Source organism: Macrobrachium nipponense, chromosome 11 (genome assembly GCF_015104395.2).
Source record: "Macrobrachium nipponense isolate FS-2020 chromosome 11, ASM1510439v2, whole genome shotgun sequence".
Classification (NCBI taxonomy): Eukaryota; Metazoa; Arthropoda; class Malacostraca; order Decapoda; family Palaemonidae; genus Macrobrachium; species Macrobrachium nipponense.
Window position 1 is genome coordinate 8,657,234 of NC_061087.1, and position 22,009 is coordinate 8,679,242.

At 37.3% G+C, this 22,009-nt stretch overlaps 2 protein-coding genes across 5 annotated transcripts in view; one reads left to right on the plus strand and one right to left on the minus strand.

The window, feature by feature from the left end:
* The window catches only part of LOC135219250 (uncharacterized), a 161,369-nt gene extending 152,812 nt beyond the window's left edge, over positions 1–8,557 (minus strand). For 2 of the 4 annotated variants that reach the window (XR_010315406.1, XM_064255900.1), the window contains exon 1: positions 8,374–8,556. The gene's annotated coding sequence lies outside the window, so the exon portion shown is untranslated. Of the gene's footprint in view, positions 1–7,279; positions 7,474–8,373 lie in introns of those variants that run through there. The other 2 variants (XM_064256009.1, XM_064256094.1) reach the window with 2 other exon arrangements.
* A 5,409-nt stretch (positions 8,558–13,966) lies between these two features.
* Positions 13,967–19,662, plus strand: LOC135219747 (RING-box protein 2-like). Its single transcript, XM_064256821.1, has 2 exons — positions 13,967–14,263; positions 19,229–19,662. The coding sequence occupies exons 1-2, from the start codon at positions 14,098–14,100 to the stop codon at positions 19,393–19,395; spliced, it is 333 nt and encodes a 110-aa protein (XP_064112891.1). The 5' UTR covers positions 13,967–14,097; the 3' UTR covers positions 19,396–19,662.
* The last annotated feature ends 2,347 nt before the right edge of the window (positions 19,663–22,009 follow it).

Consider the following 22,009-nt stretch of genomic DNA (forward strand, 5'->3'; position numbering starts at 1 on the left):
CAAATAAACCCAGAAAATAATACACTTATGTTAAAAAAAATTAAAAAAATAATTCACTAGTTAAGGATCAGTGTCGTCTCCCTATCCCAGCAACGCATCCGTGGACACTTATAATAAAGAGAGAAGGATCTCTCATAGGCCCACTTGATCTCCTTCGTGCAAAGAGGAGTCAACACAGAGTTGCATCTCCCGTTATAACAGCTAATATGTCTCTCACGACATATTGTTTATGGAAAGAACAAGAATTGTTAAAAGCCCGCACTTCAAGCGCTTTTAATTCTTAGCTGTTTGAAGGAATCGTCAAGTTACTCAAAGAAGTGCTTTAGAGATTCCACTGTTCCAAAGAAGACCAGGGCTTTCTTTGAAATAGAACTCTTCTGGATGAAGCCCAGAGCCTGGCTTGCGCCTGGCTGGCGCTTCGCGCCTGCCTGGCTCCTCGCGCCAGTCTGGCGCCTCGCGCCTGCCTGGCGTCTCGCGCCTGCCTGGCGTCTCGCGCCTGGCTGGCGTCTCGCGCCTGGCTGGCGTTTCACTTTGAGCTTATGGCCTCCGTAACAAGGGGAGGTAATTTTAGTCAGCTACATCAGTAGACGATAGGAAATCTAAATAGTCCGAGAGACCAGTTCTTCCTCCGAGGAGGATCATACTTGATACTTCCGTTGCTAACGAGCACTCTTCCTACATGTTGAAGAGTTCTCTTGTTGCAAAATCTTCCCTATCCTTGCACGAAGGCAGGGAAAGAGCCTGGAAGTCTAAGGAGATTCTGAGCTGAAATTGGGAGGATTCCTGATTTCTAGCTCTTTAAATATCTCTTCAAACCTTCTGGGAAGTGGTTTTTTAAGCCCTCATCGTATTCCAAAGACTCTGTCAGCAAACGTTTAAACCTTATCTTCTTTTGTAGATGAGAATGTAAATACATTGCCTGGACAACGAATCCTTTATCTGAAAGCGTTGATCCAGGAATAAAAGGTTTTAGTTCTTTTGCCAAACATACCATGCTGGCAGGAACCCATTGCCTAGTCTTTCTAGAATTTGATTCCAGATTCCAAGCCCAAAATTTCACTTGTCATTTTTGGTCCTTTAGTACCAAGAGAAACATTGATGAGGAGCAGTTCCATCTTGTCAGAACACGGAATCTGAGGCCCAAATAGGATCCCATTGTAATTATAAGATCTCCTAGTCTTGTCGTATAGAGGTACGTATTGTATAAGATCCCGAAGATCTTAATGCTCTGCTATCTCCAATTCCCTTTATAGAGACAGAGTATATAGCCTTTTACTGCGTTCTTTGATAGCAGAAATATACAAAGGTGATTCTTCCCTCTGAAAGGGAAGAAAAAAAACCGCTATGTGGTTCACAGAGGTATCGGAAGAGGACAGTTTCCTCATTCCCTCTAGCACGATCTGCAGTAATCATATATCTTATTCATGACTACTGTCATTTACCTTGAAACATCCTCTCATTCATGTCCACTTCTGGTCAGTCTGCACGCAGACAGACTCAGAGTGGAGAGGTTGTTAAGGTCCATTTAAAAATAGATGCTGAAAGAATATTCAGACTGTCTTGGAAAAGACTTCAAAAACTTGCTGTGAGAAGAACGTGACCTCTGTGAATCCAACCACTCTAAGTCTAAAATGAGGCATAACGTATTATCCTCTCTTTCTTTGAAGCCCTTTGTCTTACATTCTGTAAAGAGTTTATATTTTAGGGGAAAAAAGACTAAATTTTATTCCCCTTTCTATAAAATAAAGATGGCGTAGATTGCTACCTCTCTCTCATATTCTTTCTTCCCTTCCTTGTGCCTGGGCAACGAGAGAACGGAAAATTCTATCATCGTTATTCAGCAAACAACAAATTATTATTATCCTATTCTCCTAATAAATGATCCAGGATCGAGGAGAATCATTCAAGATTCCTATCCTAGGACATCAGGCCGTAATGTACGGTTCAGATACTTGAAAGAGCCTCTCACCCAATACTGAGAGCTCCTACGAGTCTTTTCCAGAACCAAAACATTACAAGGCTCCCTTGTTTATTATGTTTACATAGGAGTAGCGATAATAAAATAACATCCTGTTAATAACAATGAAAGAGGAGAAAGAGGAGCTGCATTGTTCAAGGGACTAGCCAAAAACGTGCAATAAAAAAAAAAGGGGGTTGCCAAGGTCTTTCTAAAACCTGCACCCAGATTAACTTATGAGTCTGATATATTTTCTATCCTTGTCTCATAAGGTTGAGGAAAACGAGAGACTTCTAAAGATATTGGTTCTCTTCACCATGTAAAGGACTATAAAGCAGAAGAACCCACTTATCCTGACACGTACTACGTTCGCCTGTGCGATTCTAGAATAATTGTCAGTAGAGGGTTGATCTGGCAAAGAAAGTTTCTCCCAAAACAACTCCTTTTGCCAGGAAAGAAGTCGCTCACGCGACCACTATATCCCCTGACATGAGAAGTCTGTTCTTGTTAGAGACTTCCGCAATTTCAGTTATCCTGAACAAGGGCCACGGCCGCCCTGTGCATAACTTGTGTCCCTGTCATGAAAAAACTGATCTTGTGTCAGTTCTCAAAGAGGAAACTCTTGGAAAGTCTATCTCCAAATACTGAGAAATTGGAGATCCTGATGTCTTGCGCCTGGTTGGCGCCTCGCTCCTGGGAGGCGTCACGCTTCTGGCTGGCGTCTTGCGACTTGCAGCGTCCTCGCGTTTACCTGGCGCCTCTCTCCTGGGAGGAGTCACGCCTCTGGTTGACGTCACGCGCCTTGGAGCGTCCTCGCGCTTGCCTCGCGCCTCTCTCCTGAGAGGCGTCCCGCTTCTAGTTGACGTCTCGCGCCTCGAAGCGTCCTGGCGCTTGCCTAGCGCCCCACTCCTGGGAGGCGTCATGCTTCTGGCTGGCGTCAACCGCTTTGGAGCGTCCTCGCGCTTGCCTGGCGACTCTCTCCTGAGAGGCGTCACGCTTCTTGTTGACGTCTCGCGCCTCGTAGCGTCCTGGCGCTTGCCTCGCGCCTCGCTCCTGGGAGGCGTCTTGCTTCTGGCTGGCGTCAACCGCTTTGGAGCGTCCTGACGCTTGCCTGGCGACTCTCTCCTGAGAGGCGTCCTGCTTCTTGTTGACGTCTCGCGCCTCGTAGCGTCCTGGCGCTTGCCTGGCGCCTCGCTCCTGGGAGGCGACCTGCTTCTGGTTAGCGTCACGCGCCTCGCAGCATCCTCGCTTAATTCGAGTATATCGGAAGGGGAATTTTTCTTTCCTCGGTTAATTCTTCCGTATCCCCCCCCCTCTCTTTTTTCCTGAACAAGAAATATTTTGGCTGGCGCCTCCTACTAATTATCTTTATGTTATGTGCCAGAACATCTGTGTCTTTATGGTACCCGACATCCTTTCATATGTTAATTCCGTTCTTATTATGAAAAACTATTATATACGTAGTATATCGATTCAGGGAAACCATTTCCCACTAAAAGAATGTTTCCCATTCGACTCATACAACAGTATGAGTAAACAGCATTGAAAGGTTGTAATATCTTTCTTATTGAAAGCTTCCTAACAAAAGGCAGACAATATTTATTTATGACAGCTTAGGTATTCCCTCAATCCGAGGCTAAGACCACGATTGTAGGGAAGAGAAACGGTTAGTTATCCCATTCCGCAGGAGAGAGAGCTGTAACCGACGGCTCACGACTGAGAACAACATGGTACTGCCGCTGGTCTCTCTCTCAATTCAAAGCGAAAGCAGTCTTCGAACGCCGACTGGCCTTCCCTTTCTAGAGTTGCCAGTTACTCCATTTAATAAAGGAATCTTATAAAATTTTTATCGAGCTTCAGGAAGTTTTATATAAGCAAACGAGACTTCGACAAGTCTATAAACTAAATAGGTGTCGTCTAAACAATCCTTTTAAACAATTTCTTCCTAGGAAAGTACTAGAAGGGTACTCTCAATTCACCAATAAAGATATGCTTCTCCGATCACTTCTCGAAGACACGAAAGCATCATATAACTCATACTCTAGCGTAATAGAATACTCTATAATACTGTTACATTAAGGTAAACCGTATTAATTTAAGAAATTTTGTAAGGATTTCAGTTGACCCTTATAGCATAAATTTCGGTATGTGAGTATGCCATGCCATACCGTAGCCTAAGGCGATTTGTCCTAAGCCTGGTAGGAGCTAGAAGCTTAAAAGTCATACATATATGCTTTATCACTCAACGAGATCCATATAATTCATTCGATTGACAAATAATCTAAATCATTCTAAACAGAATAGATCTTCATACCCCCATGGGATAGCGTTCTCGTCTAGTTGCGAAAAAAAAATGTTCGAACAATGACTTTATGACAAATGTTATCGAATGATCTATAATATTTTAAATAATTCTACCAGAAGGCATTATACGAGGATCTTCGTCAAATTCATTCATTCGAAGTTCTCCTATCCATCATGGAACAGTAGGCATAAAAAGGGAGAAACACTGTTTTAGGATGCCTTTCCAATGGCTATCCCTGGCAGTCTGGGACGCTCTACAGAACCTGCCGAGGGGACGCCTGACCGGTGGGGATTCTCTGAAACCTCCTTACGGTTTTCGACATTCCTTCTCCTCTGGGCTTGTGAGCTTGGAAGAGGTCTAGACCTGAGAGCGAGACAGAGCCGATCAGACGCACCCTCCATTGTAATGGGGGAACACTATATTCACTTCTTACGTTCAAAGAGTTCGCATTTGAACTATATCCAAAGTCTACAATTTGCAAATATGATATTGTAGATTCTGCGGAGTAAGAAGGTGATGAGGATGCAACAACTACTAGTACTGTTACTACTATAATTGCTCGTTAACACAAGAGCTAATAAAGCTTCTAAAGGATAGTTACTTTTCTGACTTCCGCAACTAGGAAGAAAGAAATACATTTCTCAATCAAACTAACACTTATTTGTATTAATGAATAAATATAAGTAATTCCCTTTCATGAAAGTATAAGTAATTCGCTTTCGTGAAAGTGCATGAGTGTCTACCGAAAACTTCGGTAGTTACACGTCACTAATCTTCGAAATTTTCGAAGTTAATATTATCAAAAAGTTAACAAAAGCGTATGCCGAACCAAAGATCCATTACTTCCCTGTAAAAGTTAGCCCAGACGATCGATGGCGATGAAACACGAAAATCCATCAGGAGGAACTGCAAACGTTGTTTACATTCCAGCGACAGAAAAATTATGAATTAGAAAACGGGTATGGTTCCTATTCCCGCCACCCAGCGGCGGGGGGGTAGATCACCTGACCTACCTGCCGCGTGTGCCGCGAAATTCGAATTTCTGTCGGACGACGGAGTAATAGCTATGTATATATCTGACGGGTAAGTTGAATGTATAAAACAGTTATTTAATCACAAGTAAAAATTTTGAAAGCGTTTTGGTGAAGTTTGCACTGCGTTGGCCACACTTTTCACTACCCTCTGTTTAAAGCTTTAAATTTGTCCTTAATTTCTAACTTTGGAGAAAATACGGTAATTCTTCAGAAGCAATCCGCACTGGATATTAAAATAAATAATCACCTACATGGAAAGAGCATGTGAAAAGCAATATAAAAAGTATAGTCATTATATGAGAGATTGAACGGGGTGGAATTAAATGAGCTTGATAAGTTTTTACCTCGAATTTTTCCTAAGTCGGGAGAGGTGTTTCCTCTACGGTAATGTTTACTTTTAATGAGCCCTCTAACTTACTTTCTTACGGAAACAAAAGCAGTTCCAGTTACTCATTATTGGCTGAGAGGTGTGACATCTTATGACGTCATGGGTTTCATAACCAATTACGAACGACTTTAGTCGAAAACTAAGTTTCACTAGCATTTCAGCGGAGTAATAAAGTTAGCTGTCCAGTGTCCACTGGTATCCTTGTTTGACTGAATACTCGAAAAATGAAGCAAAAACCGGCATTTTGTCTTCCTGTAGCTATGGCAGAGGTAGTGGCTGGCCCTTCTGGCATTAATTTTGACAGAGACCTTCGATTTCCTTCCGATTGTTTGCAGTGCAATGTGGGTTACTGTGAATTTTATCATTATTTGTCTAGTGGTGGTGGTAAAGAAGTTGTGATTGAATATGCTCAGAGACATAATTTAATTCTTCAGCCAAAAAAACTGCGAGTGTTGTAGAGCTATTTGTCGGATCGACTACAACAGGAACGCCTTTGGGTGTGATCGCACTGTAGTGACGAAAGGACGTCGGCGTAAGCGATGCGACACCCAAATCTATCGGCCACGGCAAGTAGCCCTACTGTAAACCCTGTGGGTAGCGCGCGCAGCGCAACATTACCTCTTGCCGTACATGCCGTGCTTGCCAAGAATCTTTAAATTTGCGGATAAGGCGCGAAGCGCCGTTCCGCTTCGGCCTTACTGACAGCACACATAAATCGATGGTCGCCGATATGTAGTCGCTCATTACTTTGTTTGTTGTTGTTTTGGTATCGCCGCCATATTGGCTTTGGTGTTCTTCCACCGATTTCGGTAGGCGGTCGAGTGGACCCGCGAACTAGTAGGTGCTCCCAATTATTATTATTGCTGCAAAGCACTCCTTTCTGGTTGTTTTGCGTAAGAAAATAAGTTAGAGGGCTCATTAAAAGTAAACATTACCGTAGAGGAAACACCTCTCCCGACTTAGGAAAAATTTGAGGTAAACACTTATCAAGCTCATTTAATTCCACCCCCTTCAATCTCTCATATAATGACTATGCTTTTTATATTGCTTTTCACATGCTCTTTCCATGTAGGTGATTATTTATTTTAATATCCAGTGCGGACTGCTTCTGAAGAATTACCGAAAATACTTACTTCGAAAGGAGAGTAGAGGTCTTTAGCTGCGTTTCCCACCAACAAGAAGTCGTGACTGATGACCATCTCCGGTGTCAGGACGCATTATAAGTACTTTTTTGGTGGGTGGCCAGCCGTGACTGTCAGTGTGTTGGGCCAGTCCATGTGGTTGTTTACCCTATATATACATATTACAGCAATTTTATCATTACTGCATCACTATGACATCTAGAATTCATGGAAACAGTTTGTAAATACATTGGCGTATGTGAGACGCTCCACTAGATTGGCAACGATGGAGTCATTTTTCCTCGCGTCGTCTGCTCGTACTTAGTAAGTATGCATCCAAAATATTTGTAATTTTTCAGGGTTAATTTGGTTGCAAAAAAAAGGGATAATAGACATGAATTAAATAAATATTTTGAAGGAAAGTTAAACTAAATAATGAGTAAAGTAAACAATTAAGGGAATAAAGCTTTGCACCTCATAAAGTGTAGTCATCTGCTGCTCGTAACTGTGTCTGCAGAGCGAGTGCCTAGAAACCAGGAACAGCAACGTGGTTCAAGTGCAATGTGGAGTGAATTAAGACCAAAATGTGTATAATTAAAATGCACTGTGGAGTTTCAGTTCTGATGGCAGTAAGGATAAAACCACCGATTACAAGGTTAAAATGAATTCAGTTCAAACCATGACCACGGGAATAACAAGTTTCATACTTTCACTCATATAGGCAACAAAATGTTTTATTGTGCTGATTACAACTGCAATCTTGAGTAAGATCAATAAACGTTACATATAGCTATACGCTAACATTGTTCAAATGAACGCTAGGAAGGCTGGGAAAGATGGTGGACAGTCCGTGGTTAGACCGGCCAGCCACACGATTGCCGCCATATTGGATTTCAAAACTCCCTTGAAAACATATTTTACGAAGAGCTCACATGCTTATTTTAGTTTGTATGGGGCTTTCATTTATCACATTATGTTGACGAAACTTCAATCTTTTGAATGGTATGCTTAAAGTTGTAATTGTATTTTTGTTTCACCGATTAGTATCGAGTGAATAAGGCCTGGCCAGCGTGATGACGATGGATCGTCCGGGGTTGTTTACCCTACCTACACAGTCTTTTGCTTCCGCTTTTGTTAAATGTTTGTGTCTTCCGTTTTCGTTTACGATATTTATGGTCTTTCGTTTACGATTTTAGGCCAATCCCTAAAGAATTATCCTACAAGACGGCCGCGGTTAGGTTAACTACCTAGGTAGTAGTCTTTTGCCTAGCTTCACCGACAAGGGCAACAAGCATGTTTCGATAGCAGGGCTACTGACAGCAGCGTACGTGGTCTTACCTAGTCTATTATTTCTTGTATAGTAAGATTAGCAGTTACTAATAATTTGTATACAGTACAGTACTGGCAGAAAGGCATGCAATACATTCGGAAGAGCCCACATACCGATAGAGGTAACCTAACTAAAACAAAGGCAACACTACCACTAAACTAAGGTAGCCTACGACTGAACCATACAAATAGGTAAGTCATTCTCACTGCCACACAAAATGTCTTATTAAACGTGTTACCTGCCTCTGTAGGGTTCAGCCTTTGCAAAATAAACTGTTCAACGATGCAGAGCCAAACTGTAACCGGTCAAGACTTTTATAGTAATTTATCTATCAATTAACAACGTCGGAGCGTCATCCGAGACACAGAAACCGCCATGATATTGCAGTTCTTCTTCTACCACCTCGTACTTGGAATGGGCAAGGCAGCAGCCACAAGTCGTCGTACAGCGGTTGTTATTCATATGTTCTCATAAAAATGCAATCAAAACATTTCTCTAAAATATTTTAAAAATTTTTAAACGAATAAAAATAGTTAGTATTTTTTCAACAACAATTAGTAAGAAAGTCAAAAAAACAAATTGTTCATCCAATCCGGTGTCTATATCGGAAATAATAATTGCACCTGAGAACTTTAACTTTTGAGTATGTGATTTTGAAGATTGTAAATTGTTGCATGTGTGAATGTAAATTCCCGATGTCTGAGACAATTGCAATTATTAAGCCAGTTTTAAACGATACTCTTGATTATCAGGGGGTGAGTTCATATAGACCTATATCAAACTTATCTTTTACACACACAAAAAGTATGGAATATGTGATCCTCGAACAATTAATGGCTTACTTGAATACCGCAGGTGTTTTTCCTGATTTCCAATATGCATACAGACAATTATATTCTACTGAGACAAGCTTATGGTCAGTGGTAAATGACTTATTGGAACAGATGGATACAGATAAGTGTGGTATTTTGGAGCTTTTGGATATTAACGCTGCCTTTGACAGTTGTACAAGATTTATTCTGATGATCTCCAATCCATCGGAGTTGTGGATGATACACTTGAGCTTTTGAAGGACTATTTGAATTATAGGTAGCATTGGGTACAGATTCGAAATGCCGTGTCATCATAATCGTATGAACCATTGACGAGGGGAGTTCCTCAGGGAAGTGTGCTTATAACCCTGTCCTACTCTGTATCTAATAGTTTGTCTAATACACAACAGTCTTGGAATAGAATTTGAGTTATATGCAGATGACACATAATTCTATTTCATTGTTACAAATATTGAGGATACAAATAGAAAATTAAATGAATTTCTATCGAATATTAATCAATGGATGACTTTGAAACAACTGAAACTGAACGAAAATAAAACTGAGCTTATGATAGTCTTAATTAAGGAAAGTAACTTAAGGAGTCTTGATGTTAATCAAGTGTTTATAAATGAAAATTGGGCTCAGACAACTGTGTTATAAACCGTATTGATTATTGCAACTCGGTTATAAGTTACCCAATGTAAAGCCCAAGAAACTGCAGAAAATTATAAACAGAGCTGCTAGACTAATAAAAAGTGTTGTCCACGGGATATGATTACCTCTCTATATCTATGGGATTACCCCTGTCTTAACTGATTTGCACTGGCTCCCAGTGAACGACAGAATAGCATTCAAGTTATGTGTTTTGACCCATCAAGTTGCTAAGACCGGCTCTCCTCGGTATTTAAGGGACCTACTACAGTTTATACAACCAATAAATCGACCTGATACAAACTAGTTACATACGGTTTCAAGTGGTAGAGCAGCATTTTTCCTGGTCTTTGACTCCAGAGCCTTTGAATATGGTGTCCCTATAGATTATACAACAAATTTCCTATTGAACTGAGGTAGATTGAGGATTTGAAGTCTTTCAAAAAGAAACTTCAAACCTTTTTATTTAACCGATGCTATGATATGGAAGATCAAGCAATGAAGGTGGAATTCACAATGTGATTAAATGCATCCGATGAATAAAACTGTTAATTTTATAATGAGGGTCATACGATGGAAGTGGTGCGGGACCTGGATAAGCAGTGAACTAGTAATAACAGCCATTTTCCCCTTGATGGGTGTGAAACACTTCCCTTATTACTTTTCAGAGTTAAAACTTTAGTATATAAGTATCTAACACATATTAATAACCATACCTCACTCACCCCCAGCAGGCCTTGCTACTGACACACACACACTGTGTGTGTGTGTGTCAGTAGCAAGGCCTGCTGGGGGTGAGTGAGGTATGGGTTATTAATGTGTGTTAGATACTTATATTACTAAAGTTTTAACCCTGAAAAGTTATAAGGGAAGTGTTTCACACCCATCAAGGGAAAAAGAAGTTTTTTGTATTCTATATATATATATATATATATATATATATATATATATATACATACATATATATATACATATATATATATACACATATATATATACACACACACACACACACACATATATATATATATATATATATATATATATATGTGTGTGTGTGTGTGTGTGTGTGTGTGTGTGTGTGTGTGTGTGTGTGTGTGTGTGTGTGTGTTTGTGTATGTGTGTGTCTTGTATATTTTATCACTTATTATTATTCTTCTATATGAGAGAAACTCTGTTCAATATATGTCAAACAAATGCTTTAAAGTTTATAGGGTTGGCCAAATGCTGGGTCATCAAATGTGCTGTAAGAAACTCGATGAACTTTCGATAGTGTAAACAATTAGCTGACGGAAGCAAGCATGGGCGCCTGCACGTAGGGCAACGTGGGTACTTGTCCCTCCTCCCCTGAAACCTGGAAAAAATTATATATATACATATATATGTGTAGTTTTACCGTATCTTGCTTATTTCACTTAAATTATTGTCATGGTAACTCCACTGCACACACACACACACACACACACACACACACACACACACACATATATATATATATATATATATATATATATATATATATATGTGTGTGTGTGTGTGTGTGTGTGTGTGTGTTTGTGTGTGTGTGCGCACGCATGCGGCGTGTATATGCCCCCACTTGGAAAATATGCTGCTGGCACCCATGGAAGCAAGGAGTGGGGTTCTGGATAGCGTTTAATCTGAGGTCATACAACGCATAAACACCCAAAAATAAAAAGGCACTTTATCCTTAGCAAAATTTGTTACACAAACTTTGTCTTATAAACGTGAATTTATGAAACTGTGATTGTTGGTTTTCTGTATATGGTAACTTTAACATATACAGAAAACCAACATTCTCACTTTCATGAATTCACTACTTTAGCTATCATGACATTCCTATTAAGATAGGCATGGCCAGCAACCTATCCCTAAGAGCCTTACGGTTTTGTTCCCCAGATTTCCTGGAAAAAGAATTCGAACTATTTCGTAAGCAGCATTCGTTTTTAAGGCATCCTGACCATATAATTGAAAAGGTAATTAATAAAGAAAGCAAAAGTAAATTTCTGCCGACCCCCTCAAGACAAGACCAGAGAGTCACCCAGTGATAAAATAAACATTCCACAACTGGACAGGATTAAGACAGTGACCCAGACTCTCGGAAAATCAAACCCATTTGCATTTACTTATCCAAATACCTTAGCTAAATCCTCAATTAACGTCCAACAAAAGACACCCCCCAAGGGCACAGGGGTTTACGAAATCCCATGCCTGGATTGTGACCAATCTTACATCGGTTTTACAGGAAAATCACTTCCCCAAAGATTAATACAACATAAACGGTCAGTTAGGTATGGACAACAGAACTCAGCTATTCTCAACCATATAAATGACCATAACCACAGCATTAACTGGAATATGTCAGATTTAATTTATAGCAGCAACTGTAGGTACAAAAGTCAGATGATAGGATTGGCCTTGATTAAACAGAGACAAGTAATGGACATCTCAAAGGGCTCCTGGGATTCAGATGTCGTTGACAAGGTTTCCTTCAACCAACGCTCAAGAGGATTAAAGAAGAATTATCAATGGGAGTCACCTAAATAGGCCTAATTGTGGATGGATCTCTTGGTATACTATATACCATTTTCTGTAACTTTTCTCATTCACTTACCTGAAGAGAGAGACAGCAGTCTCTGAAATATAGCATTTTCTTTCTATATTTTGGTGTTTTTATGGGCTCCTTTTATTAGATGGAATTCTGTTGTAACAGAATATTTTTACCAGTCACACACACACACACACACACACACACACACACACACACACACACACACACATATATATATATATATATATATATATATATATATATAACACACTATAAAATCACAAAAGTAAGCACGTGATTTTGTTTACCAGCAAAAGCCACAGGGAAATTTTTAAAAAAGAAAAGACAGAGTGCCAAGTACTTTCGTGTATTTAACACATCTTCGGGGCACAAAGTAATACAAAACGTAAAAACTATTGAGCAAGAAAGCTCTCACAAAAGCAAAGGGAAAAGAATTATATATGTATGTACAATAAGGCCATTACAAACAGAAACAGCATTCGTCCAGATTACCCAACCGCTTAACACCCCCAACAAGTCAAAAGAAAAAGAGTAATTGCCCAATGACCCAATTACTTACAGAAGAGAAAAAAACTGGTTGACATAGTCAGTGTTTTTCTCTTCTGTAAGTAATTGGGTCATTGGGCAATTACTCTTTTTCTTTTGACTTGTTGGAGGTGTTAAGCAGTTGGGTAATCTGGACGAATGCTGTTTCTGTTTGTAATGGCCTTATTGTACATACATATATAATTCTTTTCCACTTTGCTTTTGTAAGAACTTTCTTGCTCAATAGTTTTAACGTTTTGTATTACTTTGTGCCCCGAAGATGTGTTAAATACACGAAAGTACTTGGCACTATGTCTTTTCTTTTTATAAAAATTTCCCTGTGGCTTTTGCTGATATTATATATATTATATATAATATATTATATATATATATATATATATATATATATATAGATATATATATATATATATATATGTATATATATATATATATGTATGTATAATACAGATAGATAAGAGTATTCAGAAACATGTTCCACATTTCTTGAATTCTCATTGTTTATGGTAAGGGACCAAATTTAAAATACGACGTTGTTTAAACCATTACAAGTGGGTTTTTATTTCAATTAAGGGTAAATCTCGAAACATAATCTCAATTGCAACCTTGAGCTTTACACAACGTCGCATCTAAGACAGATAAAGTTTATGTACAAAATTTTGCTAAAGATAGAGTTCCTTATTATTTTCGGATGTCTGTATACTCTATGATTTCAGAATAAACACTGTATCCAGAACCTTACTCCTTGGTACCGTCAGCTAATTGTTTACACCGAAAGTTCATTGTGTTTCATACAGCAGATTTTATGACTCAGCATTTGGCCAACTCCATAAGTTTTAAAGCATTTATTTGACATATATTATAAAGATTTTCTCTTATATAAAAGGTTAATAATAAGTGACGAAATATATATTTTTATGAGATCATTCCGATGTGTAAAACAAGAACGTAGTTGAAATGATTTTTTTTATACCAAGTCGAAGGAAGAATTGCTATAGAAGAAGAAATGTAAACAAAATGGCTTGAAACCAGCAATATAACATAGCAAAAATCAAAATATGTAACAACCACGTCGAAGTATACTATGAACAGTAACAGTCTTATTTTACTCTTTTATATAAATCAAATAAGTAATGTTTATTTTGAAGATATGTGTTTTTATTACATTTTTGTTAATTTATACGCAATATTTATATTTATCAGGAAGTGATTGCGATTGTTGGTATGCTGGTTGCTACTTGATAACTTGTAACTCGAACTTCAACTGAAAGACCAGAAAGTTGCCAAGCGAAATAGAGACACTCGTAGGGAAGTTCCACGACTTTTGCGCATTTCCAATTTTCCATTTGATATAGCCGCTATCATGAATAATAACGATGTCGAAATAAATGATGGTGAACAAGAAAATATAACTAGTGACGCACAGAAACCAGACAAGATGTTCACTTTAAAGAAATGGAATGCTGTAGCTATGTGGAGCTGGGATGTGGAGTGCGACACTTGTGCCATTTGTCGAGTTCAAGTTATGGGTGAGTACGATATATTATACATCATAGGCTACTAATTGCTTTCGTAACTCTTTAATAGGCTATTTGACAATATACCGGGTGGTTTTGGGTAGATCTAGGGTACTTATCCGCGGCGGCCTAGACTAGGGTAAAAAAGCGTAGGGTACAGAGTGGACCATGTACGATCAGCGTGGACAATCCCCAAAAAAGTACTTTATAATGTGTCCTGACATCGGAGATGGGCATCAGTCGCGACTTGTTGTTGGTGAGAAACGGAGCTAAAGACCTCTACTCTCCTTTCGAAGTACCTAAGTAGGTATTTTCTCCAAAGTTAGAAATTAAGGCCAAATTTTAAGATTTAAACAGAAGGTAGTGAAAAGGGTGTCAAACGTAGTGCATATCTCACCAAAACGCATTCAACATTTTTACTTACAACTCAAAATATTTAGAAGATTGACGCCATCTCGATGTTTACAGAGTCGCTTGTGTCAATAAACTAACCATTTCCTGTGATAAATCCACACCCCACTTGTACCCACAGACGCTGGGGCACTTTCATCACAACAATCGGAAAACTTTCCTTCACTGAGTAAACAACTGTTTTGGTAGAAGACGGCGACGAAGAGTGTACTTCGATATAATTTTTTAAATAAATAGTAAAACATCAATATTTTACATATTTATGATGATTAATTTGAAAATATTGGTTATTGAAAAAGTAAACTCAATTCTGACTCAAATTTATGTAATTATTTTTTGGAATTAGAACGTTCTTTTAAGTCCTTTATTATGACGTCACGACATCTTGACTTTCATACCTATTGTAAATAATTGCTTTACTCAACTTTCTTGCAGAATAGTTTACCTGTTATTCATGCAGATTATCAGCTCTTCATGTATTTGGTATAATCATAATGCACATATATATCTTTATTATTTACTTTTTGGATATATGAAGATGTTTTACTGCCGGATTATCGCCGTAGTGTGACGCAATCGTTTTTGGTCCCTGCGCCTCTGTTTTCGCGTCATAAGAAATTATGGGGCCGAATTTGCAATGACCAGAAAGTCGTTAAAAGAGGAAAGTTAGCATTGAGGGGCATATGTTTTGATTGAGAAAAATACAAATTTATTCTATATCTAGCTTGTAAAAAATACTTGATTACAAAAAACTTGATTGACAACGAAGCAGCATACCTACTATGGGTTTCAGCGACAGTGCAAGCACGTTTTTGGGCAATACCTATTTCTGTAACGAACACTCGTATCAGAACGAGATTTTGCTATAATGCATTACACCCAGTGCTGTAATTTATAAGGGTATCGTGAATTACTAATCGTAAAGAATAACGACACTTATCCTTGTACCAAGAGACAAAAACTCCATTATGCAGAAATGGATACAAACACGCGTAAAAAGCTCCACCTACCTTCTCCCCCCCCCCCCCCCCCCCCCCCTCCACCGCCACCCCTTTCCTTCTTCGTTCCTTCGCCTTCCTTTTTCTCTCTCTCTCTCTCTCTCTCTGTTGCCAATTGGTATGTGTTGACCCTCCAAACTGGGTATAAGTTTACACACAAAACGTTGAAATTGGTGAAATTAGGCTATGTATTGGAAGTATATATACATAAATATTAAAGCAATTTTATCATTATTGCATTACTATGACGACTAGAATTCATGGAAACAGTTTATAATAATGAAACGGCGTATGTGTGCAGCCTCCACTAATGTGGCAATGATGATTTTGCCATTCTTAGCATGCAAACATTAAAGGTTACATTTATTTCTCACATACGGTTATTAAAGAAATCCAAAATACTAATATAGACTGAAATCAATGAAAAGTGCTAGCAAAAACAAAAAAGCAAAACAAAAAAATATGTATATAATTCACTTATCCATAGTCGTTCCTCTATGGTTTTTGGCAGCCAAATGTACGAAAACGTTAGAAACATTTGATTGTATCTACTTTAGAAATATCTGTAATTTTTCAGGGTAATTTGGTTGCAAAAAAGGCATAATATACATGAATTAAATTAAAATTTTTAAATAAAGTAAATTTGAACTAAATAACGAGTAAAGTAAACAATTTAGGGAATAAAACTTTGCAGTTTCGTCGTCTGCTGTTCGTAGCTGTGTTTGTGGCGTGCGCGCTTAGGAACCAGGAACAGCAATTTGTTTAAAGTGCAATGTGGAGTGAACTGAGACCAAAATGTGTATAATAACAATCAAGTAAGCACTGTGGAGTTTCAGTTGTGATGGCCGTAAGGATAAAAACCACTGATTACAAGGTAAGAATGAATTCAGTTCAAACCATGACCCTGGGAATAAAAAGTTTCATACTTTCAGTAATATAGGCAACAAAATGTTGTTTTATTGTGCTGATTACAACTGCAATCTTGAGTAAGATCAATAAACGTTATATATATACGCTAACATTGTTCAAATGAGAGCTAGGAAGGCTGGGAAATATGTTTTCAAGGCAGTTTTGAAATCAAATATGGCGGCTACCGTGGGATGTACAGGTTTTGATCAGTGACGAAAATCATCTTTCCCAGCCTTCCCAGCAATCAATTGAACAATGTTAGCGAATGTATGTAACGTTTATTGATCTTACTCAAGATTGCAGTTGTAATCAGCACAATAAAACATTTTGTTTCCTATATTAGTGAAAGTATATGAAACTTCTTATTCCCAGGGTCATGGTTTGAACTGAAATTCATTTTTACCTTGTAATCAGTGGTTTTATCCTTACTGCCATCACAACTGAAACTCCACATTGCTTATTTGATTGTAATTATACACATTTTGTTTTTAATTCACTCCAAATTGCACTTGAACTACGTTGTGGCTCCTGGTTCCTAAGCACTCACTCCACAAACACAGTTGCGGGCAGCACATGACTACACTGTTCATGAGGTGCAAAGCTTTATTCCCTTAATTGTTTACTTTACTCATTATTTAGTTTAACTTTACTTTATGTTACTTTAAAATGTTTATTTTAATTCATGTCTATTATCCCTTTTTGCAACCAAATTAACCACTAAATCTTTACACCACTCGTACGCATAACATAGATGCTGGAACATTTTCTTCACAACAATCTTAAACAATAACAACGATCGCCTTCTAGCCCAAGGAAACTCGCAATTTTTCGGGAGGAAAGAAGAATAGTGTTCTGGATAATTTTGAAATAAATAGATAAACATTAGTGTAATGTTATGAATTACATAAATTTATTACATATTCGTGATAATTAATTTGAAAATATTCGTTGTTGAAAAAGTAACTAGATTCCTGACTCAAATATCAATGGATTTACTGTGAACAGTAGCTACGGTGTTGTTCGCCCTTCTTTTTTTTTTGTCAGTGTTGCGAATTGGTATGTGTTTACCCTCCAAACTGGGTATAAGACTTACACAAAACCGTGGAAATATGTGAAATTAGTGTATTTATTTGTAGTACTATATACGTATACATATTAGAGCAATTTTATCATTATTGCATTACTATGACAACTAGCATTCATGGAAACAGTTGTAAATGCATCGCCGTATGTGTGAAGCTCCACTAAATTTGCAACGATGAAATTTTGCCATTCCTAGCATGCTAATATTAAAGTTTATATTTATTTCAGGCATAGGTACAATTATTACAAATACAAAAAAAGGCAAAATAACAATATACACTTGAATCAATGAAAAGTGCTATAAAAAGATACAAAATTCATTGATCTGTCGTCTGCTCTCCCATGCTTTTAGCAGCCAGATGTATGTACAGGGTGTCCATAAAGTTCCAATACCATTACAAGTATTTATTGCTCAGAAACCATATAAAATAGAGTAATGCAGTTTTTTGTAGAATTTTATACATTCAAGTTTACATTCAGAGCACTTCATTCTACAAAAAACTGCATTACTCTATGTTATATGATTTCTGAGCATTGGTTCCCAGTAAAAGCAAAAATAGAGTGCAAAATACTTCCTACAGTGCTTAAAGGACTAAAATATGCTTCAGTTTCTTTAGACCTGAAATGAATATTGTGATCAGACATGAAAGTGAAGCATATAGGCTATTTGAACCTAGAACCAATTGTGTCAGGTGAGAGGGCATTTGAACATTGGACACCAAGGCTATACAACAAAATACCGCCAGAAGTTAAGATCATACAAGAAGAAAGCAAATTTAAAAATGAACTAAAGACTCCTATTCTGCAGGAGCTACGATACTGATGAGAAATCATTAAAAGACAATAATAAAATATAAGAAACAACTTATTTAGAAAACCTACACAGGGTTCACCAGAGAAGGAATCTTCCCTTATAGAGGGCTGTACATAAAACCAAACAAATGAGCAATCAGTGATATTCTATGTTGTATAGTGTATAGATGGTTGTCATTGGTCTCTTGCTTACATATATGATAGGGAACATTACATATTGAGGTGGAGAGTCGACTGTTTTAGATTCAGACCTATGCCATAAGTAATTAAATCCAATAAGTTGAGGCAACACTTTTCAAAATTTGATATTTTTTTACATGCAATGGTTTATATATGAGCTTGGCGTTTAGGTTATTGACATTTTAGGATTATTCAGAAGTATATGCTGCTATACATGTAAAAAATATTCATAAATCATTAAGAATAGTTTTCATTTCATATTGCACTTGTTTCCTTCACAGAAAAATATTAATTGTATAATATAGTATGCAGAATGATTATTATTAAATTCTTATAGTAGATTGAAGTTTGTTTCAGTAGCCTGAGTACAGAGAATCAATTAGAAATCAGTCCTGTGCACATTTAAGAACAAGTTAAAACCTAGTATTGTCTCTTGGCTTGGAGTAAGTAATTCATCTACAACAAATGTATTATTATTGTATAAATCATACACTAATTTTCAATGTTTCATTATTGTATTAATGAATTTTGTCTTGAAATACTAAAAATTACACACCTTTATTTTGGCTGATTTACATTTCAGATGCTTGCCTTCGGTGCCAAGGGGAAAATAAACAAGATGACTGCGTTGTTATTTGGGGAGAATGTAATCACTCCTTTCATAATTGTTGTATGAGCCTGTGGGTGAAGCAGAATAATCGTTGCCCTTTGTGTCAGCAAGAATGGTCTGTTCAGAGAGTAGGAAAATGATTTTTTGATTATGTAGAAAAAAATTTTTATCTTCCCTTGTGTAAAACATGTACTATTGGTTTATAGAATGAAATGTGTTTTAAGTTGTCTTTCATAATTTATGCTCTATACTATTGAATTGTCTCTTATTTTAATTGTTTAGTTATTGTTTTTAGGTATTTTTTCCAACATAAGTATAGACTTTCTCAGTCATTGTTCTAGTTTCAGTATATCTCTGTTTCTTAGAATTTTTATTATACAACAGCAAATAAAGATTTTTAGTATGGATTTGAAGTGTTATTCAAGCTATTTTAGAATCCTTATAGTCTGAAGACTGAAAGAAATAAGTTTAAAGCTAATAAGAACTTTAGTTTTATAACTTTTTTTTTATCAGCCTGAATGGAGAAAGTAGAATATGATGTGCTGCAGATGTGGTCTAACAAGACTCCTTGGAGTATGTACCATGTAAATCATTTGTTTCGTTGATGACATGCTGAATTGTGACTAATATCAAGAAGGAAATATGAAAAATTAAAGTAACAAGTGGATTGAGTTGAGGAAGGATGTTGATTCACTGGAATAGTATTCCCAAAGGAAAGGACCAAACTTACATTGTGATTGTGTAAGGGTTGAAATTTTTCCAGTGGGTAATGTTCATGGGAATAAAACAGAGATTTTGAAAGAGATGGTCTACAATATGCTGTTATCATTGGGAATGTCATTTGACAAAGAGGAAGTTGCTGAGAGGCGTTACCAGAAACGGGAAAATATAATAACGTAGATTCATGGATCTAAGAGTGCTCTAGAGTAGTCTTGACCTTGAGATGAGTAGTGGAGATGAGCAACTTGGAGAAGAAATAGAAATGCAAGTAGCTGAACAAAAACGATGAAGTAGACCTATATGCAAATTTACACAGAAACTACACAGGACACGAAGAGATGTGGAAAACACGTATAACTCTGAGATGGAAACCTGAAGAAAAATGATTTGTGGTAAGATAGCTGCTAAGAGTTAGATTACTTTAATTCCATCATCAAAAGGAAAGTATTCCATTACTGTCTCGTATTGATATGATTTAGATTATTACACTAAAATAACCCACTATTATGGCATTGATGCTTTTCTGTGGAATTTAGATCGGAGCCTCTTTCATGGTCCAAGGATCAATGGAAGAGATGAATTTAGGAATATTCCTATAAAATGCATGGACGATTGATGAATAGAAGCTTGAACACTAGGGATGTATGGTGTGAAATCTGGTAGTACATTATCATTATATATCTGGGTGACTGTGGAATAATCATCCCTGACCAAATAAGCATTCGTATGAATATGAACCTCCCTATATATTTGGCTGGATCATAAAGTGATTGATATCGTCCTGTGGTTGGAGCCCAGTAATGAGAAAAATAATAATACTTGCCTTCCATGGGTATACATAGAGTAAAAGTTTTTTTCAGATGTCAAGTTAATATTTTGGTGAAGGAAAACTACAGCCTATCCAACTGATGTATGTATAATCTTGTGGTGATATATCTCTACTCATCAAACTCATATCTGTTCAAAATTAAGAGTCTGTATATCATAGGTGAGGTAACTGACTCTACAGAAGATTGACTATGAGAGACTTGCCATCAGTGGAATGCCCTGTCTTTTAGCATATACTTTTATGTGCTTCAGAGTTTGGTGCCTGGTCCCTTGCTCGGTATTATCTATGTAATAATGTAAGTGACCCAGACTACCAGTTGACTAGCTAAATAAGCAATAAGGCTCAGGGGAAGTAGATGAACTGTCAATCGTACATCAGTATGACCTAAGGTTAGGAGTCATTACCACTAGTTACTATTTATTTATTTTTTCAAAGCAATTTGGGGAAGTTAACAGAAAACCCGGTAACTACTAAAATACACAAAACATCAATTTACTCCGAGGATAAAGTATTAGTTGGATCCCACTTTGAGTATGCAGAATATATGAATAGCAGCAGTACCGGCAAGAGCAACCAAACTTAACATTATCATTCAGACATCTTGTGTTATCAGGGGTGTGGAGAACGCCCAGTCATACTATACAGAGCATCGATTGATAGATCATTAGACAGAAACATTCAAAATATTCAAAGGCACAACTAAAATAGACTACAGAAAAATATTGATAGTGAGCATCAACTGAATAGTAGCAATGCTGGCCAGTTTGAAAATAGATTAAAGTAATGACGCATTCATGATTCATTCCTTCAAGGTACTTACCTCCTTAGATGCATGTCCATTCATGGATTTTCCTAAGCTTAAACTGTAGTTAGAGTTGTAAAGATAGCCATTATCCTAATTTCCTTGGCCACAGCTGTTAAATCAATAAAGGTGAGAAAATTGGAAACATCTATTTCTCAATCAGGGCCAATTAATTCTGAGTGATTTTTCACTTGTGTGAAAAAAAGTTATTCCTTTGACCAGGTTGGTTTATTCCGACATCTGATTCCTTACTTTCCTGGCCGAAATAAAATTAATCTTATTCCGTACATTTGATTTTATAAACAACATTGCTACTCTCTGGCGAGAACAACTCATAAGCATTTTATACAAGTGTCACTTTGTAAAAAGATTAATCACATTGAATATTTGCAACAGTGGAGGA